Source organism: Salvelinus sp. IW2-2015, linkage group LG15 (genome assembly GCF_002910315.2).
Source record: "Salvelinus sp. IW2-2015 linkage group LG15, ASM291031v2, whole genome shotgun sequence".
NCBI classification, from domain to species: domain Eukaryota; kingdom Metazoa; phylum Chordata; class Actinopteri; order Salmoniformes; family Salmonidae; genus Salvelinus; species Salvelinus sp. IW2-2015.
This window is the reverse complement of record NC_036855.1, coordinates 7,525,694-7,550,918: the sequence shown is the minus strand read 5'-3', so window position 1 is coordinate 7,550,918 and position 25,225 is coordinate 7,525,694. Positions and strand designations below refer to the sequence as shown.

At 42.5% G+C, this 25,225-nt stretch overlaps 1 protein-coding gene across 1 annotated transcript in view; it reads left to right on the top strand.

The window, feature by feature from the left end:
- The window catches only part of LOC111975000 (EGF-like repeat and discoidin I-like domain-containing protein 3), a 123,121-nt gene that overhangs the window by 34,213 nt on the left and 63,683 nt on the right, over window positions 1-25,225 (top strand). Inside the window, exon 3 of the mRNA XM_070446827.1 lies at window positions 9,823-10,004. Within this exon, the coding sequence (XP_070302928.1) occupies window positions 9,823-10,004 (182 nt within the window). The remainder of the gene's footprint in view (window positions 1-9,822; window positions 10,005-25,225) is intronic.

The window sequence follows — 25,225 nt, the reverse complement described above, 5'->3', positions numbered from 1 at the left end:
TTGCTCTTTCAATGGATTGACCTTCTGGTATGCCAGGATAAGTTCTTACCAATCCTACCCCTAATATACAGCAGGTGGACTTATGACCATATGACACATAGGGTGTTTCTCAAAATGGATACTACCGTGCTCCGAGCACGCAAATTGGAGCCACGAGGGTCGGAGTATGAATTCAAATCAATGTATGCAAAACGGAGCAGGGAGGGCACTTCTCAAATGCGTACTCTGTTTATACATGTTTTGAATCATGCACAAGGAGTCACAAGGAGTCACTAGAGCGCGTCCGGCCAAACCCTCCCCTAACCCAGGCGGCGCTGGACAATTGTGCGCTGCCTCATTGGTCTCCTGGTCACGGCTGGCTGTGACATAGCCTGCTATCAAATCCGGGTCTGTAGTGACGCCTCAAGCACTGCGATACAGTGCCTTAGACCGCTGCGTTCGGGAGGCCATCAAATGAAATGTTTTATGCGTTCTCCACACTCTCGTCCTCACAAGAACGTACTCAAGAGAATGCACTTGGAGCATGAAAGTGTGGAGCACGATAGTATGCATATTGAGAAACACCCAGAACATACAGTCTGTGAACTGTTTGATGATGAATCAACCAGAGAAAGAGAATGGAGTGAGTTATCAGACTGGAATACATACAGGGATGGTGTCCCCAAGGCTGTCCACACTCATTACACCACACACACACACACACACAACACAACACACAACAACACACACACAACACACACACACCACACACACACACACACACACACACACACACACACACACACACACACACACACACACACACACACACACACACACACACACACACACACACACACACAACAGCACACACACACAGAGAGATAGACTCTTTCTGAGGACAATCCTCAGACATCACCGGCTCCCTGCTTCCCTAGCTACGTTGTTACAGCAACTGGATCTGCTGTTGGTGGTGTTTTCAAAATTGCCATTGCGTCTCCCACAACAGTATTTATTACTTGATAAGAAGGGTCTCTTTACGCTCCAGGCTACACAGGTTCACAGGGTTTGTATTTGTGTTTTTCATCTTGTGACTTTCACCTTTCGGCCAAAACATCATATCACAGACTTTGATGACTAGTGCTGCAGGCTAACCCTGCAGGATAGTGTTTCGTGACACATCCTATTGGTCAGTGCCCAAGGCTAAAACATGTAGATTCATTGTGCTCCCTGTTTGAGGAGTCTTCTAAAAAGTGGACAGTTTTGTCAACATGCTGACCAAAGTGAGTAGACATCAGTTAAGCATACTGTACTCACTGTGACACATTCAGTTGACACCCAGTTCATCTCACATACCGGTTACCTAGTTAAACAAAGGAATATAGTTGTGTCATATGCTATCAGCATGCTTTGAATGCAGGTATATCAACACTCACTTAAATTTCGAGCCTATAATGTTTAAATATACCCATGTCCTGTATGTTCAGTTACATTTCTAGTTATACCACCTTTGGCAAATCCCGGCATTGGATGTTAGCATTTCTTATACATTAGTCACCAAGACAAGTTAGTGACTAAGTTGTGCAGTATTTGCTGTTGACCTGCACACATTGCACTGATATAAGCTTAGTCTTAAAATATCTCCTAACTGAGAATGACTTTCTGAGAATGTTAGCTACTGTGGAAAATCTGAAGAAATAAGATCGCTTTGGAATAATAATTGTAGCAACTTATTCTACGATGAAGGGGAAAAACTAAATCAGTCAACATCATTGTTACAATATAACATATAAGAAAGAGGGTTACCTAATCGTCATCTGTTACTTATCTGTTGTCTGGCAAAAGCTGGAAGAGATTCTAATTAAAACAAATGATGTATTAAAACAATAGACTGTAAACTTAACCACTCCACAATGTTTCATTATTCTCTTTGTTGTTACCCTCCAAAGACCCACACAGACAACAAGAAGTTTAACCCTGGCTTCTACTGTGACTTCCTTTTAAAAATGCTAATGTTTAAGTGAGGTTTCTAATAAGAGCTAGGTGACGTATATGTTCATGTATGCATCTGTGTTAGCCATTGAGGGGTAGGTTTGGTAACAGGATAAATAGCAGATGAATAACTGAGAATTACTATGAAGTGCTTTTGTTGCCCTATAAATCAGTATGATGATATTTATTGGGCCAGCTGCAAAGACAAAATTGACTATATTATAAAAATTCCTGAAAACAAAAATCTTTAAGGACTTTGTGGCTTTGCCAACTAGTGACTACTCACTCTGCAGTGCTGCATCCAGAACAAGTTCATGACAGAAAATCCCAACCTGCTATAGATCACGTTGCAAACAAGTTATCTAAACATAATTTCTTCTGCGAACCTGCACATCATCTCTCTTTTGTTATACCAATGTGAGGGGTTATGACAGGAAACAGTGTTGCAGTATCCTAGTGTGTGCTGCTGAAATAATGACAACCGAACCTGGAGATCTTTGTGATCACATTGCACTAAAAAAGGGAACCGGACCACGTTTCAACATGTGAAGATGGCGTTGCAGTGGATAGCAATTCTGCCATGTTTTGTGTTTTTTTTTTAATGTTGATCTTAACTTTTTTGTGCATACAGTGCATTCGGAAAGTATTCAGACCCCTTGACTTTTTCCACATTTTGTTACAATACAGCCTTATTTTAAAATGTATCAATCTTCACACAATAACCCATAATGACAAAGCAAAAACTGGTTAAGAAATTTTTGCAAATGTATTAAAAATAACAGAAATATATTATTTACTGAAGTATTCAGACGCTTCAGTCAGCACTTTGTTGAAGCACCTTTTGGCAGTGATTACAGCCTTGAGTCTTCTTGGGTATGACGCTACAAGCTTGGCACACCTGAATTTGGGGAGTTTCTCCCATTCTTCTCTGCAGATCCTCTCAAGCGCTGTCAGGTTGGATGGGGAGCGTTGCTGCACAGCTATTTTCAGGTCTCTCCAGAGATGTTCAATCAGGTTCAAGTCAGGGCACTGGCTGGGCCACTCAAGGACATTCAGAGACATGTCCAGAAGCCACTCCTGCGTTGTCTTGGCTGTGTGCTTAGGGTCATTGACCTGTTGGAAGGTGAACCTTCACCCCAGTGTGAGGTCCTGTGCACTCTTGAGAAGGTTATCATCAAGGATCTCTCTGTGCTTTGCTCCGTTCATCGTTCCCTCGATCCTGACTAGTCTCCTGGTCCCTGCCACTGAAAACATCCCCACAGCATGATGCTTACTTTACTTTACTGACTTTATTGTCACCATGGAGAAATGTTGTTGCAGTGTCATGTACACGTTTAAAGTGGTGTTTAAATAACAAAACAAATTGACATTATGACTTTCATAACAGTTACATACCAATAAAAAGAGACTAGCCTGTTGGCCTTACTGGGTCGATAGGAACATTAGCCTGAGCTATTTAGGAGGGATATCACACCTGGCACAAATGATTGTCTAGTTCTGTTTTTCCTGCTGAGGGGTGCCCTATACCTGCGCCCAGAGGGGAGTAGTTCAAAGTCCAGGTACAGGAGGTGGCTTGAGTCTAAAATTATTTTGTGAGCCTTGTGGAGGGCCCTGAACTTAAAGATCTCATCCAGGCCTTTCTGTTTGACTTCAAGTACCTTCATTGCTGTGGTGATAATCCTTCTCAGCATATTTCTCTGGCTGACAGTGGAATTGCCAAACCAACAAAAAACACAAAAAGTTAAAGTACTCTCAATGAAAAACTTGTAAAACAGAATCAGTATAGTACAATTAACACTGCCACCACCATGCTTCACCATAGGGATGGTGCCAGGTTTCCTCCAGATGTGACGCTTGGCATTCAGGCCAAAGAGTTCCATCTTGGTTTCATCAGACCAGCTATTCTTGTTTCTCATAGTCTGAGAGTGCTTTGGATTACTCTTGGCAAACTTCAAGGTGGCTGTCATGTGGCTTTTACTAAGGAGTGTCTTCCGTCTGGCACTCTACCATAAAGGCCTAATTGGTGGAGTGTTTGTCCTTCTGGAAGGTTCTCCCATCTCCACAGAGAAACTCTGGAGCTCTGCCAGAGTGACCATTGGGTTCTTGGTCACCTCCCTGACCAAGTAGCCTTCTCCCCCAATTGCTCAGTTTGGCAGTGCAGCCAGCTTTAGGAAGTCTTGGTGGCATAAACTTCTTCCATTTAAGAATGATGGAGGCCACTGTGTTCTTGGGGACCTTCAATGCTGCAGAAATGATAGTGTACCCTTTCCCAGATCTGTGCCTCGACACAATCCTGTCTCTAAGCTCTACGGACAATTCCTTCGACCTCATGGCTTGGTTTTTGCTCTGACATGCACTGTCAACTGTGGGACCTTAAAGAGACAGATGTGTGCTTTTCCAAATCATGTTTCATCAATTGAATTTACCACAGCTGGACTCCAATCGAGTTGTAGAAACATCTCAAGGATGTTCAAATGAAACAGGATGTACCTGAGCTCAATTTCGAGTCTCATGGCAAAGTGTTTGAATACTTATGTAAATAAGTTATTTCTGTTTTTACTTTTAATACATTTGCAAAAATTTCTAAAAACCTGTTTTACTCTTTTTCATTATGAGGTACTGCACTGTAATGTCTCCACCATCATTTCCTATGGACAGAACAGCGATCACTAACCTCGATTTGGACAAAATTTCTACTTCAACGAGTTGGCAGCTCTGGACTTTCTCCTTATCCCAGTCCAGACCCTAATCCCCTGTACTTGAAAGAGGAAGCAGCGGGAGGCAGGCGAGGCGGCATCCTTTTGAGACTACGTCAGAGAGCAAATCCACCTCCAATGACCGCCTGTTTATTGGTGAACTAGCAATCACTGGAGAACAAACTGGATGAGCTCTGTTTGAGACTATCCTATCAACATGACCTGAAAAACTGCAATATTCTATGTTTCTCAGAGTCGTGGCTGAACGAGTACATGGATATACATCTTGCTGGTTTTTCTACGCATCATCATGATCTGACGGCAGACTGGTAAAACTAAGGGAGGAGCGGTGTGTCGCTTTGTTAACAACAGCTGTATGTATGTATAACAACAGCATTCGAATACCTCATGATAAGAGGCATACCATACTATTTACCAAGAGAGTTTGAATCTATATTACAACCACAAACTGATGCTGGCACTAAGATCTCACTCAACGAGCTGTATGGGGTCATAAGCAAACAAGAAAATGCACATTCAGAGGCAGCGTTTCTCGTGACCAGTGATTTTAATGCAAGGGAACTGAAATCAGTTTAACTAAATTTTACCAGAATGTCACCTGTTCAACTAGAGGTGACAACACTCTAGATTACCTTTATTCCACACACAGAAACACATACAAGGCCCTCCCTTACTCTTCCTTGGGAAAATCAGATATTAACTCTTTCCTCCTACTTACAAGCAAAAACTCAAACAGGAAATGCCAGTGATGCGCTCAATACGGAAGTGGTCCGATGATGCGGATTCTAAGCTACAGGACTGTTTTGCTAGCACAGATTGGAATATGTTCAGGGATTCATCCTATAACATTGAGGAGTATACCACATCAGTCACCGGCTTCGTTAATAAGTGTATCGACAACGCCGTCCCCACAGTGATGGTACGTACATACCCCAACCAGAAGCCATGGATTACAGGCATCAGCCGCACTGTGTCCCGCTTTCAAGGAGCGGGACACTAATCCGGACACTTATAAGAAATCCGACTACAACCTCCGAAGAGCCATCAAACTGGCAAAGTGTCAATATAAGAGTAAGATCAAATCCCACTACGCTGGCTGACACACGAYGGATCTGGCAGGGCTTGCAAACTATCACCGATTTGAAAAAGGGAAACCCAGCCACCAGCTGTCGAGTGGCGTGAGCTTAACATAAGAGTGAAATGCCTTCTATGCTCGCTTCCATGCATAAGAGCACCATCTGACATCCTTGACATGTTCAACCTATCCCTGACCCTGTCTGTAATACCAACTTGTTTCAAGTGGACCACCGTAGTCCCAATGCTCATAATGCCAAGGTAACCTGCCTAATTGACTATCTCCCCGGAGCACTCATTTATAGCCATGACATGTTTTGAAGGCTGGTCATGGCTCACATCAACACCATCATCCCAGACACCCTGGACCCACTCCAATTTGTATACCACCCCAACAGATCCAGAGATGATGGAATCTCTATTGCACTCCAAGCTGTAAAAGTTATACAGCTGCACGATTGAGAGCATCTTGAATGGCTGCATCACYGCTTGGTATGGCAACAGCAAGGCACGCTAGGCGCTACAAAGGGTGGTGAGTACAGCCCAGTACAGCCCAGCCCAGTACATCACTGGAGCCGATTTCCCTGCCATCCAGGACCTCTATGCCAGGCGGTGTCAGAGGAAGGCCCAAAAAATTGTCAGACTCCAGCTACCCAAGCCATAGACTGTTCTCTCTAATACTGCACAGGGACAGGTCGAATAAACATGAAACATGTATGGAAATGTATCTAACTAGCTTGCTGTTGTGAGCTAATTTATCCTGGGATATAAACTGGGTTGCTTATTTTTCCTGAAATGCACAAGGTCCTCTACTCCGACAATTAATCCACAGATAAAACGGTAAGCCGAATTAGTTTCTCATCATCTTTCCTCCTTCCTTCAGGCTTATTTTTCTTCTTTGGACTTTATATGGCGGTTGGCAACCAACTTTACGCTCATCTTTCAATCATCCAGATGGGTACATGCTCCTAAAAACCAATGAGGAGATTTGAGAGGCAGGACTTGCAGCGCGTTGAGCGTCACAAATAGAATGATGTTCTATTTTAAAGCCTGGCCATGCAGACGCTCGCAAGCAGTGTGGGTGCAATGATTGAATAATATGTATGTGTACWTTTATTTTGCAACTCTCACGCACGTGATGTGTCTGGTCTGGTCAGCATGTAAGACTGCTAAACAAGTCTTCTAAATAGCTAATTTAATGACTGCCCGGACTACCTGCATTGACCCTTATTTGAACTAACTCTCATGCACTGACTCTAAGCACACACACTGGACTCTACCCAAACACTCACACATACTTACACTGACACCCCAACACACACATACGCACACACAAACACACACACACTACATATAYCCACACACATACAGTATAAAATGCGCTCACATGCATACTGACCACCCCCCCACACACACACACTTTCACACTCACCACATACGCTGCTGCTACTACTCCACATACGCTGCTGCTACTACTCCACATACCACTTGCTGGGTACGACTCCACATACACTGCTGCTACTACTCCACATACGCTGCTGCTACTACTCCACATACGCTGCTGCTACAGCTCAGTCTATTATCTATCCTGTTGCCTCGTCACCTTACCCCTACTATGTATGTAGCTACCTCAATTACCTCKWACCCCTGCACATCGACTCGGTACTGGTACAGTAGTCCCTGTTACAATAACAATACTTGTTTTTGTTATTCACTGTGTTTTTTTTTTCATTTTGTCACTATTTTTATTTTAGAAAATGTATCTTCATCTTAACTCTGCATTAACATTAACTTAACTCTTGGAAAAGGATCTCTAATTAAGCATTTCACTGTTAGTCTACACCTGTTGTTCACGAAGCATGTGACATATACACTTTGATTGATTTGATTTTGATTTGAGACTTCACGCGAACAGAACTCAGACCATCTCTCCAGATCTTTTGAGGGGTCTAAGTTACTTTGGACGGCACTGAGTTCACAAAAATTGGCTGAAAGGGAACAAGTGTGGAAACATCCTAAGGGTGAGCAGTCGTAAGAAGCTTTTTACCTACCCAGGTCTTAAAATTCATCCTCAGTTAGAAAAATACTTATCTGTAATTATGTGCAATTATGTGAAGTTGGTGGCTGAAGAAAATCACTCATCACAGACGCAGCAGGTCTGAAAACACATGACACCTTCATGCTTAAGCCTAGCTCGATGACATGCTGGTTTATTCGCCTAAGAAGAGTGCCTCTACTCTCGCCTAATATTTAGCAGTCATGCATAGCTGTGAGTTGGGGACGCTCGAGAACGCTGTGGGCAAAGGCCTTAAAGATGCTTTGCAAAGCAGTGTCATAGCAGCCTGTTAATGCACGCCTGAGCAAAACACTAAAAATAGCATTAAGCCCAAAGTAGTTAGAGAAGCACTAAAACCAGGGGTACAGACGAAGCTGGGCTGTTACCCCTTTTAACCCTTCCAGTCCCCCGCAGGGTTCCCCTTCACCTGAAACACAGGGGTGGATGGTTGAGATGTAGCACATTGAGTTGGTCTATTTTGAAAAGAGAATGACATTTTGTTTTAGTTTGATATGATTAGTCAGAAAATCTGAAATGTTCTAGTTGCATTACATATACAAAGCGCCCATTATTTGTTGTGGAGTTGCATTTGAAGAAGACYAATTTACGTAGCATAACTGCATTTCTCCGRACGATAAATCAATCCCAAAACGTACAGTTATTATTGCTACATGGTCAAATCGTTCCATTCCCATGCATCATGTCACTCTAATTGACTACAGCGTGAGGTAGGTGGAAACTTACAAACTGTTGTGTTCTTTGAGAGCAAAACAGATGTTTTTGCACACAGACTAGCAATTATAAAAAGGAGGGAAGGTGCTAAACACCTGACAGTYGAGGGCTGTTGTGTGTTCTTGTTCAAATCGAAACAATGCTGTTTATGCTTCCAAGTACTGATGTAAGAGTAGCCAAAATGTGCCATTCCTTSGTTCACATTCACTCACTACGATGGGCATGTGAGGAATCTACAGTATGTAGCTCGTTTTCAATTTGTTTTCAACTCTCCCATGTTTTTAATTAATATTTTTAAGAATTTCTGGGATGAGGCCCAATTGTTTGATTTTGCTTAAGAAATTACATCTTTGACACGGTGTGCATTATAATGGACACAACAAAAAGAAGCACTCCCAAGTTCAGCACAAGAAGCATTTTGTCTTTGAAAAGCGTTGTCAGGGTATACAATCCACAGATGCGGCTGTTAAAATGCTGCTAAAGTACCTGGACATGCTGCTTAGCAGATCCTCAGTAAAAAGGATTCTTACACTTTGGGTGATTTCATTTGAGCCATATTGGTGTCATGCCTCTCCACTTTAGCTCTGGAGCATTGATGGTATATAAACCCTGCTTGGGTCTGTTGACTGTGGTGATGATGTTGTCCAGGCAGAATAGTTGGAGTTCCTTTGGAGCCAGTCTGAGGGCTCTCTTTTTGGTGGAGGACTTAGAGAAGAGACCCATGGCTCCTGTGGAAGAGGATGGGTTGCAGGATGACCAGAAGGGCCCTCTAACTGAGGGAAACATTTAGGAGATGAACCAGATCAATGACATTAGTTTGAACACGTGTCAAGGTGACCTGACTCTTTTCGACATCAAGGACAGGATTTCCATGGGAGAGAGCACCAACAAAGATACGATTTTGGTTATCAAAGGCAAAAACTCAGTGTTTAGGACCGAGACTCTGCCTGATGTAACGGAGGGGAGCCCAACCATGGAGTACATCTTGTTCTGAGACAGATGGACATGGACAGAAAATCATGGACTGAGGAAGGAACATTGAAAAGCAGCAGTGCTGTAGAGAATGGGACGGTGGACCATCAGATTATTCCTATGAAGAAAGTATGCTGCTCCTCTGGTGCACACCTATACATATGCCTTATTAAAATATTCATGTTTTGAACAACCTCTATCTTAAACTCACTAGCCAGATACCTGTGAAACGTATGATTGCAAACGTATTTCATCCTTTATCTAACCCTATACATGTCTGTTTTTGTTCTGTATTCTCAGAATGCTCTGGACCACTTGGCATGGAGGGGGGCATCATCTCCAACCAGCAGATAACAGCCTCATCCACACATCGTGCTCTGTTCGGCCTGCAGAAGTGGTACCCCTACTTTGCCCGGCTCAACAAGAAGGGCCTGGTCAACGCATGGACGGCTGCCGAGAACGACAGATGGCCCTGGATCCAGGTAAGACTCAGATACCAGCTGGGAGAAACGAGTCACTCAGGTTACTAGACAGAGACAGATGTTCCCACTAAAACTCCTCACACACCAGAGCGAATCTGAGACGTGTGTGTGTGTGTGTGTACATCTAAATGTTGCCGTTAATGCAGTATTAATTGGAGTTTAGGAAGTCAGGATTTGTGACGTACTGTATTTGTTTTTAGAGTTGAAGTTACAGTACTTATATTATGCTTGGGTCCTATTTCAGTTCCTATTTTTGCTTGTAGTGTGACTTTACAGTTAATTAGTGTGTCAGTTGACTAGTGCCACAGTGCTGATTGGGTTTAGTGGCAGATTAAACAGTGAGAGCTGGACAGAACAGCTGTTGGTTCCACTCCTGTGTGTATTACCAGTGGGGTTGCTGGAGCGAATCACAGCATGTATGTGCTAAACCTCCGGCGTTCTTTCGTTCAGAAATGCAAATGCATATCCTTCACTCAGACCTACACAGTTGTGTACTCCGAGATTTGTCTCAGAGGTGCCAGTTCAGGCCTCAAAGTGTCTGTTTGGTTGGATTCGTAATAGCAACAATAAGTACATTTCACTGTGTGGATATTGAAAGCAGTTAGTGAAAGGAAATGATATAATAACTATCCCATTGTGTCTCTAACAATAGACATGGATTATGGATTTATTTATTTTTTAGCTGTCATTTCTAAGTGTGTCCCAAATCTGTGTTATAGATCACAGAAATTAAAGAGAGCGATAAACAGAAAGGGGGGGGCGAGAGAATGTGTAAAATAGAGATAGGAGGAGAGGGTATATAGAAAGAATGATCCACAGAGATTATCTGAGGAGAAATGCAGAGCGAGAAAAGACAGACAYATGCATGAAAGGGAAAGGTGAGCGAGACTGAGAGAAAAACAGAGTGCGAGAAKAAGTTTATTTGCGTTGTTTGTAATGTATTTTTTTACTTATTTTGTACATAATATTGCCACTACCATCTCTTTTGACTGAAAATAACCTCTGGACATCAGGACTGCGATTACTCACCACGGAATGGCAGAATCCTTTTTTCCCTTTAACAAATCTGACGAGCCCAACGCGAATGAAGTACTGCTTTCTCGGGAACAGGCCCAGATCCCCGTGATTTGCAAGTGGCCAGAGGGCGGGCTTCTTCTGAGAATTCTTTGGCTATCGAATAAACCCCCACTTCCTTCCATTCTGCTAGCAAACGTGCAATCTTTGGAGAATAAAATCGATGACATACGCGGAAGATTAAACTACCAACGGGACATTCAAAACTGTAATATCTTATGCTTCACGGAGTCGTGGCTGAACGACGACACTATCAACATACAGCTGGCTGGTTTAAACAGTTCAACATTCACAAGACCGAAGGGCCAGACGGATTACCAGGACGTGTGCTGCGAGCATGCGCTGACCAACTGGCAAGTGTCTTCACTGACATTTTCAACCTCTCCCTGTCCGAGTCTGTAATACCAACATGTTTTAAGCAGACCACCGTAGTGCCTGTGCCCAAGAACACTAAGGTAACCTGCCTGAATGACTACAGACCCTTAGCACTCACTTCTGTAGCCATTATCGCAGAAACCCTAGACCCACTCCAATTTGCGTACCGCCCAAACAGATCCATAGATGATGCAATCTCTATTGCACTCCATACTGTCCTTTCCCACCGGGACAAGAGGAACACCTATGTGAGAATGCTATTCATTGACTACAGCTCAGCGTTCAACACCATATTGGCCTCAAAGCTTGTCGATAAGCTAAGGACCCTGGGACTAAACACCTCCCTCTGCAACTGGATCCTGGACTTCCTGATGGCCGCCCCCAGGTGGTAAGGGTAGGTAACAACACATCCGTTACGCTGATCCTCAACACAAGGGCCCCGCAAGGTTGTGCTCAGTCCCCTCCTGTACTCCCTGTTCACTCATGACTGCACGGCCAAGCACGACTCCAACACCATCATTAAGTTTGACGATGACACAACGAGACAGCCTATAGGGAGGAGGTCAGAGACCTGGACGCGTGGTGCCAGTAGAACAACCTCTCCCTCAACGTGATCAAGACAAAGGAGATGATTGTGGACTACAGGGAAAGAGAAAAGCCCACATTCTCATCGATGGGGCTGCAGTGGAGTAGGTTGAGAGTTCCTTGGTGTCCACATCACCAACAAACTAAGATGGTCCAAGCACACCAAGACAGTCATGAAGAGGGAACGACAAAACCTATTCCCCCTCAGGAGACTGAAAATATTTCGCATGGGTCCTCAGATCCTCAAACGTTTCTACAACTGCACCATCGAGAGCATCCTGATTGGTTGCATCACTGCCTGGTATGCCAACTCCTCGGCCTCCGACCGCAAGGCACTACAGAGGGTAGTGCGAACGGCCCAGTACATCACTGGGGCCAAGCTTCCTGCCATCTAGGACCTCTATACCAGGTGGTGTCAGAGGAAGGCCCTAAAAATTGTCAAAGACTCCAGCCACCCTTGTTATAGACTGTTCTCTCCTGTTCTCTCTGCTACCACACGGCAAGCGGCACCGGAGCACCAAGTCTAGGTCCAAGAGGCTTCTAAACAGCTTCTACCCCCAAGCCATAAGACTCCTGAACATCTAATCAAATTGCTACCCAGACTATTTGCATTGCCCCTCCCCCTCTTTTTACACTGCTGCTACTCTCTGTTGCTACTCTACTTGAATAACTCTACCTAAATGTATATATTACCTGAACTAACCGGTGCCCCCGCACATTGACTCTGTACCTGTACCCCCCTGTATATGGTCTCGCTATTGTTATTTTACTGCTGCTCTTTAATTACTGGTTTCTTTTATTTCTCACTCTTATCTGTATTTGTTTTGAACTGCATTGTTGGTTAGGGGCTCGTAAGTAAGCATTTCACTGCAAGGTTGTATTCCGCGCATGTGACTAATACAATTTGATTTGAAGACAGAGTGGAAGGGAAAGGTGAGCAAGACAGTGCGAAAGAAGACAGAGAGACACATGGGTGGAAGGGAAAGGTGAGCGAGACAGACAGAGAAACAGAGGGAGCGAGAGAAAAGCAGCCAAGCGCATGGAGCATATAAGACAAATCTGAGATGACGTGGCCACTGAGGTGGTTTGTTTGGCTTTAATGATGCCACGTGGGATAATGTTGGGGATTCTGTGGAGCTCTGGCTTCAGGAGAGGGGCTCTGGGTAATTGGGACATGAGTAGAGTCGTGTAGACTTCTCTCAGCACTATGTGGTTTTAGGCGGTATGTTCTGAAAGTTTGTGTGTGGGTGTGTGTGTGTGGGTGTTTTGTGTTTTCCTAGTGTCAGGGCCAGCCCTGTCATGGTGTCAGGTTTAACACTCCAGTTCTGTGTGTTTGTCTGATGATTTATTGTATTGACAAGATAGCCAAGTGACCGCGCTAACAATGGAAATATATGTCCTCAATGATTGAAGGCAGACGAGATCAGGTGGGACCATTCTAGCAAATGAGAAGGCAGATAGTTGTTGTGCATGTTGTTCACACACATAAGTCGTTTTTGTCAAAGTTGCCAGAATTCCACATGTATCCACTTATATCAGTACATTTGTAACAGCTTAAACATTATGAAACTTCTATTTGATCAAATGAGCCTTACTTAATTTGACACTCTCATAGACATCCATACAAAAAAGGGCTTATGTCACACGGACAGATTTTGGGCGGAGTAAAACCTCTCCCTTCACCTCTTCCTCTCTGCTCTGTATTATTGAATAGCAAATAAATCAAACAGACAGTGTCATACTTTTAATAATACTGACATTGTGTATTTACACACTTTGTGTGGTTGTATTTCCAAATATATTGTATATATAACTGTATATATAACCTTTTATAACTGTGTGCCTGTGTTTGTGAGCCTGTCTGTGTTTCTTCACGCATCTCTCTTTGTAAGGAAGCCTGGATTGTCCTCATTAGGGCTCACACACACATGACATTGCTTCGCGACACTCCAGGGAAATCTGGTGTTGGCGTGACGTTGACGACATACCTCTCTGGTGGTTCTTGGATGAATTGAGATGCGACGATGTGATATGAATGTCTAAAACAAATAAAATCACTTGTGAATGCTAACAGGGTTAGGCTATAGATGAGAAGAGAAAGTGTTACTTTTCATTGAGGGGATGCAGCTTCTACTGCTCTACTCCACTCCACCCTTAACTCCAATGTTTTGGAAATGCAAAGCTCTGCATACAGTCATTGAAGAGTTAATTAAAAGGGAAAAAGCTAATCACCACCACTTGCTTTAGTACTTTAGAACAGCCATGGCTTGGTATTTGTGTCATGGTTTGGCATTTATAGACATTTACTGATTTGTCACGGTTTACGGACGCCCCTAGTAAGAGTCAAAGTTTTGTAGAGACATTAAAGCATTAAAGCATTATTCACGTTGCATTATGGGCATTTTTGGACAGGAGTTGTATTATGCTTTTACACGTGCCATATATTGTGGGAGCTAGGAAATGTCCCTCTCTGGTGGTTCTCGTCCTAATATCTGAGCTGCAAAAGTCCTGTACTCGGTTGCCCAAAAGCATTTTAAGCCTACGTTCATCGTTAGAACCTTTGGAGGAGCATTATTAAATCTCTGTTTCCCAACCACCAGTTGCTTTTGAAAACACTTGTTATTTAACGGCTGCTGCAGACCACTCGTAGAACAGACCACTCGTAGAACAGACCACTCGTAGAACAGCTAAGTACATTGTTAGATGTTTTTTTGCCCTTCCGTGTCACTTTATACACAGATCTCCGCTAAGCACAAAATCAAGATGTTTATCTGTCTTTCTGTGACCGCCGATATCTTTAGAACTAATGTTACAAGTGACTACAAATACAAAGTTGCCCATTTCTTTGCATAACAACCAAAGGATATAAAGATCAGTGGAGGCTGCTTAGGGGAGGACGGCTCATAATAATGTCTGGAACGGTGCAAATGTAATGGCATCAAACAAATTGAAAACATGTGTTTGATACCATTCCACCTATTCCGCCCCAGCTATTACCACGATCCCGTCCTCCCCAATTAAGGTGCCACCAGCCTCCTGTGATAAATGTTTCAAATGAAATCCGAGATGACTGTATAAAAAGGTACATACAGTATAGGCTGCATAGATCTATACATTTCAATGATATTGAAATCAAGTTCATATTAATTGAATTGAGTTTTATTCAGCTATTTGGACACCACTCTCTGTCATTTTTGACTCTATATATTTCATGATGTGTAACGTGCACAATGATGCACAAAATCTTGATTTAGTGCATTATAATAGGTTAAGCATTAGAATAAACCGGCTCAATATTTGTAGCCAAAGGTGATATTATCTCTCTAGGAGCTGCTCTGTCAATGGTATTGTGGAATAATTCTAATGTTAAATTGAGATTGGAAAGGGAGAAAGCTGATCCAAGAGCAGTGCTTCCTTTCTTTCGATCCTATCAAAATCAATAGATGCCTCAACAATGCACTTAAGAACATTCACCCATTCACCATCGTTCACACTCTCTTAAACCTTTGCCCCACCCATCTCTTTAAGGGTTGATCTGAGCGTTCTGTCCTAACAACAGCAGTCAAGCACCCAAGCTAACTGCCAAACATTGGCTAGCTTGCTAGCTACTTCCAGACACAAATGAGAGAACACCTCACTGACCTATTTACTCGCCCTAGCAGAGCTGGTTAGGCTGTTTTTATTCTATCCAGAGCGTTGGTGACTGCAACTGTGCTGCTGGCAACAATTTACACTTTTTTGCCAATGTTTACTGACACCAGCCATATTCAATGGGTGTTGAGCATTCGTAAATGTGTCAGTTATTCTGCACTCTGGCACACTCAGACGAGAGTGCTTGAAATCGGAGTAGATAGCCATAGTGAATTTACCAGCTACATCTATCAACAGTTGTCGCAGTGACATTCTATTGAAATGCATACTTGCATAGTGGAGTCTTTTGTTAAGACATGTTGCGAGCTAGCTAAACAATGAACCATAATCCCAACTCATGACGTTACTAACCTGCATGAATCTACAGGTAGCTAACCAGCCAGGTTCAATTTTAGCAAGCTAACATTAGGCTATAACTAGCAAAGCAAATGGCTTTGAGTAAATAATAAGTCATAATAATAAGATCATACACGTAACATTAGCTAGTGAGCCAGCCAGCTAATGTTAGCTAGATAGATAACAGTACACATTAACTTGGAATGAAAATGACTTTCTGTCAAAATTAGAAACGTGTAATATCCGAAAATGTAGATAGCTAGGCTATCTTACCCATATACATCATGGATGGATGCTTCTCCTGGTCACGGAAGCCATGGTTGCCCTTATTTTGAAGATGTAATCCGGAGACAGGTGTTTTCTCCATCTCCTTAGCTATCATAATCTAATTCCACTTATTTCAAAATTCGGTCTTCCAGAGCAACACTTACGCAGTTCTACTAGGCAATATATATTTTTTAAAGCCGCGTTAGACAGGATTACCTACCCATACTAACCAACTCAAATAGACAGAAACGAGCTATATGGCAGACCAATCCGAACTCATCTCTCGCCATGTCCAGCCCACTCATTATCTCAGCCAATCATCGCTAGCAGGAAGGTTGCTGTCTTTTTGTGTGTTAAACCAACTAGGCTCAAAATTTAAATTTTTTATTCATATTTACAGATGGCATACAAGTTTGTTATTAAGGCACAGGTAAGTTCACATGTTCCAGAAGGCATTTCTAAGTTCACGTTCAAATGGCTCTCCTGTGAAGTATTGACCCTCGACATACGCCTAGTTTCCTGAAAAGAGTCACATATAGGCGCAGGAGAAGGGGAATAAAGCATGCAAGATGAAGATCTGTTTTTCATCACACAGGGTTCTTTGGTTGTGTCAAGGACACAGGCCAATCTGATGGCCACAATGCTGGCAATTCTCTCAACAATTACAAGCCCCAATCTTGATTTGAGAGCATAATCAACTCTGAATATCTATCCAGCTGATGTGTTCTGGGCCCGTTGTGTTTTTCAGTTTTTTATGCTGCAGATCGATTGTAGCTTCCATCAATTTAATTGTCTGTATCAATTCCAATCACCCAAATATTTGTTTGTAAATAATACAGTACCAGTCGTAAGTTTGAACACATCTACACATTCCATTTTTTTCTTTTTTTAAACTATTTTCTACATTGTAGAATAATAGTGAAGACATCACAACAATAAAATAGCACACATGGAATCATGTAGTAACCAAAAAAGTGTTAAACAAATCAAAATATATTTGAGATTCTTCAAAGTAGCCTTGCCTTGATGACAGCTTTGCACACTCTTGTCATTCTCTCAACCAGCTTCATGAGGAATCCTTTTCCAACAGTCTTGAAGGAGTTCCCACATACGCTGAGCACTTGTTGACTGCTTTTCCTTCACTCTGTGGTCCAACTCATCCCAAACCATCTCAATTGGGTTGTGGAGATTGTGGAGGCCAGGTCATCTGATGCAGCACTCCATCACTCTCCTTCTTGGTCAAATAGCCCTTACACAGCCTGGAGGTGTGTTTTGGGTCATTGTCCTGTTGAAAACTTATTATAGTCCCATTAAGCTCAAACCAGATGGGATGGAGTATCGCTGCAGAATGCTGTGGTAGCCATGCTGATTAAGTGTGCCTTGAATTCTAAACAAATCAGACAGTGTCAACAGCAAAGCACCCCCACAACATCACAACACATCCTCCATGCTTCACGGTGGGAACCACACATGCGGAGATCATCCGTTCACTTATTCTGCATCTCACAAAGACACGGTGATTGGATCCAAAAATCTCAAATTTAGACTAATCAGATTGGTGTCCTTTAGTAGTGGTTTCTTAGCAGCAATTCGATCATGAAGGCCTGATTCACACAGTCTCCTCTAAAAAGTTGATGTTGAGATGTGTCTGTTACTTGAATTCTGTGAAGCATTTATTTGGGCTGCAATAATTTTTTTTCTTCATTTTATTTAACCTTTATTTAGCTAGGCAAGTCAGTTAAGAACAAATTCTTATTTACAATGACGGCATACCAAAAGGCAAAAGGCCTCCTGCGGGGACAAGGGCTGGGATTTAAAAAAAAGTTTATATATATTTATATATATATACAGTGGGGAGAACAAGTATTTGATACACTGTCAATTTTGCAGGTTTTCCTACTTACAAAGCATGTAGAGGTCTGTACTTTTTATCATAGGTACACTTCAACTGTGAGAGATGGAATCTAAAACAAAAATCCAGAAAATCACATTGTATGATTTTTAAGTAATTAATTTGCATTTTATTGCATGACATAAGTATTTGATCACCTACCAACCAGTAAGAATATCCGGCTCTCACAGACCTGTTAGTTTTTCTTTGAGAAGCCCTCCTGTTCTCCACTCATTACCTGTATTAACTCCACCTGTTTGAACTCGTTACCTGTATAAAAGACACCTGTCCACACACTCATCAAACAGACTCCAACCTCTCCACAATGGCAAGACCAGAGAGCTGTGTAAGGACATCAGGGATAAAATTGTAGACCTGCACAAGGCTGGGATGGGCTACAGGACAATAGAAAAACAGCTTGGTGAGAAGGCAACAACTGTTGCGCAATTATTAAGAAAATGGAAGACGTTCAGATGACGGTCAATCACCCTCGTCTGGGGCTCCATGCAAGGATCTTCACCTCGTGGGGCATCAATGATCATGAAGAAGTGAGGGATCAGCCCAGAACTACACGGCAGGACCTGGTCAATGAACCTGAAGAGGCTGGGACCACAATCTCAAAGAAAACCATTAGTAAACACCACGCCGTCATGGATTAAAATCCTGCAGTGCACGCAAGGTCCCCTGCTCAAGCCAGTGCATGTCCAGGCCCGGCTGAAGTTTGCCAATGACCATCTGGATGATCCAGGAGAGGAATGGGAAAAGGTCATGTGGTCTGATGAGACAAAAATAGAGCTTTTTGGTCTAAACTCCCACCGCCGTGTTTGAGGAAGAAGAAGGATGAGTACACCCCAAGAACACCATCCCAACCGTGAAGCATGGAGGTAGAAACATCATTCTTTGGGGATGCTTTTCTGCAAAGGGGACAGGACGACTGCACTGTATTGAGGGAAGGATGGATTTGGCCATGTATCGCGAGATCTTGGCCAACAACCTCCTTCCCTCAGTAAAGAGCATTGAAGATGGGTCGTGGCTGGGTCTTCCAGCATGACAACGACCCGAAAACACACAGCCAGGGCAACTAAGGAGTGGCTCCGTAAGAAGCATTCAAGGTCCTGGGAGTGGCCTAGACAGTCTCCAGACCTGAACCCAATAGAAAATCTTTGGAGGGAGCTGAAAGTCCGTATTGCCCAGCGACAGCCCCGAAACCTGAAGGATCTGGAGAAGGTCTGTATGGAGGAGTGGGCCAAAATCCCTGCTGCAGTGTGTGCAAACCTGGTCAAGAACTACAGGAAACGTATGAACTCTGTAATTGCAAACAAAGGTTTCTGTACCAAATATTAAGTTCTGCTTTTCTGATGTATCAAATACTATTGTCATGCAATAAAATGCCAATTAATTACTTAAAAATCATACAATGTGATTTCTGGATTTTTGTTTTAGATTCCATCTTCACAGTTGAAGTTACCTATGATAAAAAGTACAGACCTCTACATGCTTTGTAAGTAGGAAAACCTGCAAAATCGGCGGTGTACAAATACTTGTTCTCCCCACTGTATATAGTACAAAATACATATCACGACAAGCAGAGGACAACACAACATAAAGAGTGACCTAAGACAACAACATAGCAAGGCAGCAACACATGACGACACAGCATGGTAGCAGCACAACATGATMATTTCTGAGGCAGGAAACTCTAATGAATTTAATCCACTGCAGTAGAGGTAACTCTGGGTCTTCCTTTCCTGTGGCGTTCCTCWTGAGAGCCAGTTTCATCATAGCGCTTGATGGTTTTTGCGACTGCACTGAAATTTTCCAGATATTGACTGACCTTCATGTCTTAAAATAATGATGGACTGTCGTTTATCTTTGCCTATCTGAGCCGTTCTTGCCTTTAATATGGACTTGGTCTTTTACCAAATAGGGCTAKCTTTTGATGTCTTTGCTATCGTTCTAAAATGTAGAAAACAGTMAAATATATAGAAAAACTCGGAGTAGGTGTGTCCAAACCTTTGACAGGTACTGCATATGTATACACATATTTTTTAAATATGTTTTTGTTAATTATTTTCCACTAACCCTTCCACCCCTCCCCTAATGAAAACTAATGAACAACAACACTAATGAACTAATGAACAAACTAATGAACAACAACACTTAGGCTTCTACTTCCAGGTTATACATACTATATACATTTTACAGATACAATCTATTTTACAATAGTTATCTTTTGTTTGTTTTTACCTCTATCCTTCCGCTATCCTCAACCCCTCCCATCTTCATTTGAAGTCGGAAGTTTACATACACCTTAGCCAAATACATTTAAACTCAATTTTTCACAATTCCTGACATTTAATCCTAGTAAAAATTCCCTGTCTTAGGTCAGTTAGGATCACCATTTTTATTTTAAGAATGTGAAATGTCAGAATAATTGTACAGAATGATTTATTTAAGCTTTTATTTCTTTCATCACATTCCCAGTGGGTCAGAAGTTTACATACACTCAATTAGTATTTGGTAGCATTGCCTTTAAATTGTTTAACTTGAGTCAAACGTTTCGGGTAGCCTTCCACAAGCTTCCCACAATAAGTGGGGTGAGTTTTGGCCCATTCCTCCTGGCAGAGCTTTTGTAACTGAGTCAGGTTTGTAGGCCTCCTTGCTCGCACACACTTTTTCAGTTCAGCCCACAAATGTTCTATAGGATTGAGGTCAGGGCTTTGTGATGGCCACTCCAATGCCTTGACTTTGTTGTCCTTAAGCCATTTTGCCACAGCTTTGGAAGTATGCTTGGGGTCATTGTYCACTTAGAAGACCCATTTGTGACCAAGCTTTAACTTCCTGACTGATGTCTTGAGATGCTGCTTCAATAAATCCACATAATTGTCCTTCCTCATGATGCCTTCTATTTTGTGAAGTGCACCAGTCCCTCCTGCATTCCTAGACCTGCAACGAAAAACAAGCTTCATATGGACAGTACCAAAACAAATGATCTAATGATTCTGTCTCTTCACAGCAAAATCTGCAGAGCTGGGATGGTTGTATCCTCCATATATATAACATTATTTTGGTTGCAATCATTTTTTAACTTGCAACCAACTTTCTATGGCTTGTTTTAAAAATAGCAATATTTTGGAGATTATTTATTTTTCAAATAACCAAAAGGGAAAGGTTGTAATCTGAATAAAGAAACAAAAGCCCATTCTTGAAAAGGGTGAGACATTCTTACTAATCTGCTAGAGAACCAGTTCAGATTTAAGTATAACTTTTGTATGACTGATGCCTTTAGTGAGAGGTCTAATGCTTTAAWATTTAATCATTTCTGTCCTCCGAATTCCTATTCATTATATAAATAGGCCCGTCTAATTTTATCTGGCTTGAATATTTTTTATATTAATCATATTTTTTGCTCATATAATAAAAATAAAAAAATAGGTCGCTAGGTGTAGGCAAGACCTTAAGCAAATAGGTCAACTGGGATATAGTTCATCAGGGTGATATTTCCACAAATATACAGGTATGTTCCTTTCCGTGGTAGCAAGATATTTTCTATTTTTAACCTCTAAAGGTTGTTTTTCTTAGCAGTTCACACATGTTGAAATACATTATTTAATGTACAGCTGTAGGACCTTATTTGAGCTATATTGTCACAGCAAAATAATTCTGCAGCAACAGGATTTTAAAGTTTAGTCCATTATGTTGCTTTTATCGGTGGTTAGGCTGTTAGCTGACCAGAAGTAGGTTACATGAAAAGTGCAATACTATTAATAATGTGTTAGTGTGTATTTATGTAAGTTATGTAAGTTATGTAAATCACGAAGCTCATCTGCCTTTCATGCAGTGCCAAAAACTCATCAGCAACAAAAGAGGGATCAGATTAAGATCCTACATCTGTAGGCACTGCACTGCGGAACACCTCACAGGGTTTATCAGATCACAGTATATGTGAACATATGTGAACAACATGAATTAAATGAAGTAATAATCATGATCAGTCATTTCTACTGGTCAGTGCTGACTTCCTCCACACAGTAAGCTATAAAGTTCAAACCACTGCAGAGAAACGACATTCACGACTTTAGGCATCTACTAAGTCAGTGGAACTAATCGGCCTGGCATGAAAACATATTCTTAATTCTGACAAGAACACAGTATGTGACTGGTCCATTCTGACTCTAAAGAATGTGTAGGGGCATTATTACAGCCTGTGTGAATGACACAGTGTCAGCGCTGAGGGGGATGGATCTACGTGACTCAACCGATGTGCCACATTAGCGGCTTAAAACGCAATCCTTCCTCCATTTAGGTCTTGAATACTTTGGCAGGTCCTCTGCCACTTCAAAAAACCACAGGGAAATAAAAATAAATGCTTGTCGAGGAGACCATTGCCAAAACTAATTGACCATTTTCAAACAATTACTGTATAAAAGAGTGGAGGATTTTAAGAACGACAGAATATCTTGAAATTGCAGTTTAAGAGTGGGATGATGTGAACTACAGCAGTGAGCTGGAAGGACTGAGTTTCTGATAACACCCGGTCTCACTTCTGTCTTACCTCAAGAAGCGGGAGACATCTTACTCAAGAAGCGGGAGGCATCTTACTCAAGAAGCGGGAGGCATCTTACTCAAGAAGCGGGAGGCATCTTACTCAAGAAGCGGGAGGCATGAGTAAGAAGCCTCCCTTCCTCTGCTTCTTCTTTCTTTGAGATAAGAATGCCTCCTGCTTCTTCTTCTTGAAGTAGACTCTGCTTCTTCTTCTCTGAGTAAGATGCCTCCTGCTTCGTTCTTCTTGAGAAAGATGCGGCTCCTGCTTCTTCTTCTTGAGTAAGATGCCTCCTGCTTCCTTTTCCTTGAGTCAGAATGCTCCTGGCTTCTTCTTCTTTGGTAAGATGCCATCCTGCTTCTTGAGTAAAGATGCCTCCTGCCTTCTTTGAGCTAAGATGCCTCCTGCCTTTCTCTTGAGTAAGATGGCCTCCCGCTGTCTTGAGTAGATGCCTCACCGCTTCCTTCTTGAGTAAGATTGCTCTTCTGCTGTCTGAGGAAAGATGCCTCCCTTCTTCTTGAGTAAGATCCTCCCTCGCCCCGTTTTCTGTTGAGTAAGGTGCCTTCCTCCGTTTCTTGAGTTAAGATGCCTCTCTCGCTCCTTCGTCTTTGAGAGGAAGAAGTGCCTCCGCTTCTTCTTGAGTAAGATGCCTCCGCTTCTTCTTGAGTTAAGATGCCTCCTGCTTCTTCTTCTTGAGTAAGATGCCTTCCTGCTTTTCTTCTTGAGTAAGATGCTCCTGTGCTTCTTCTTCTTGAAGTAAAGAGCCTCCTGCTTCTTCTTCTTGAGAGAAGCTCGCTTCTGACCTCTGCTTCTTCTTCTTGAGTAAGATGCCTCCTGCTTCTTCTTCTTGAGAAAGATGCCTCCCTGCTTTTGAGAAATGCCCTCCTCCTGCTTCTTCTTCTTGAGAAAGATGCCTCCTGCTTCTTCTTCTTGAGAAGATGCCTCCTGCTTCTTGAGAAGATGCCTCTGCTGCTTCTTCTCTCTGAGAAAGTGCCTCCTGCTTCTTCTTTTGAGAAAGATGCCTCCTGCTTCTTCTTTTCTTGAGAAGATTGCGTCGCTGCTTCTTCTTTCTTGAGAAGATGCCTCCGCTGTCTTGAGATCAAGATGCCTCCTGCTTCTCTTCTTGATGTAAGATGCCTCCTGTTCTTTTTTGAGTAAGATGCTCCTGGTTCTTCTTCTTGAGATAGATGCCTCCTGCTTCTTCTTCTTGCTTGAGTAAGATGCCTCTGCTTCTTGGCTTCTCTTGAGAAAAGATCCTCCTGCTTCTTCTTCTTGAGAAGGATGCCTCCTGCTTCTTCTTCTTGGAAAGATGCCTCCTGCTTCTTTCTTCCTTGAGAAGGATGCCTCCTCTGCTTCTTCTTTCTTGAGAAAGATGCCTCCTGCTTCGTCTTCTTGAGTAAGATGCCTCCTGTTCTTCTTCTTGAGTAAGATGCCTATCCTGGTTCTCTTCTTCTTGAGAAGATGCCTGCCTGCTTCTTCTTTGTTTGAGAAAGCGCTCCTGCTTCTTCTTCTTGAGAAGATGCCTCCTGTTCTCTTCTTCTTGAGAAAGATGCCTCCTGCTTCCTTTTCTTCTTGAGTAAGTATGCCTCCTTGGTTCTTTTTCTTCTTGAGTAAGATGCCTCCGTGCTTCTTCTTCTTTGAGTAAGATGCCTCCTGCTTCTTCTTCTTGAGTAAGATGCTCCTGCTTCTTCTTCTTGAGTAAGATGCCTCCTGCTTCTTCTTCTTGAGTAAGATGCTCCTGCTTCTTCTTCTTGAGTAAGTGATGCCTCCTGCTTCTTCTTCTTGAGTAAGATGCCTCCTGCTTCTTGAGTAAGATGCCTCCTGCTTCTTGAGTAAGATGCCTCCTGCTTCTTGAGTAAGATGCCTCCCGCTCTTGAGTAAATGCCTCTCGCTTCTTGAGTAAGATGCCTCCCGCTTCTTGAGTAAGATGCCTCCCGCTTCTTGAGTAAAGTGCCTTCCCGTCTTGAGTTAAGATGCTCCGCTTCTTGAGTATATGCCTCCCGCTTCTTGAGTAAGATGCCTCCCGCTTCTGAGTAAGATGTCTCCCGCTTCTTGAGGTAAGACAGAAGTGAGACCGGGTGTTATCAGAAACTCAGTCCTTCCAGCTCACTGCTGTAGTTCACATCATCCACTCTCTTTAAACTGCAATTTCAGATATTCTCGTCGTCCTTAAAATCCTCCACTCTTTTATACAGTAATTTTTGAAATGGTCAATTAGTTTTGGCAATGGTCTCCTCGACAAGCATTTATTTTTATTTTCCTGTGGTTTTTTGAAGTGGCAGAGGACCTGCCAAGTATTCAAGACCTAAATGGAGGAAGGATTGCGTTTTAAGCCGCTAATGTGGCACATCGGTTGAGTCACGTAGATCCATCCCCTCAGCGCTGACACTCAATGGCTTGTTCATATTCACCCGAGTATACTTTGGCTGTGAATAAACTGAAAGACACACTTCGTTTAAGAGTCAGAGGACCAGTGGAAGTAGAGGAGCGTGGGCGTAT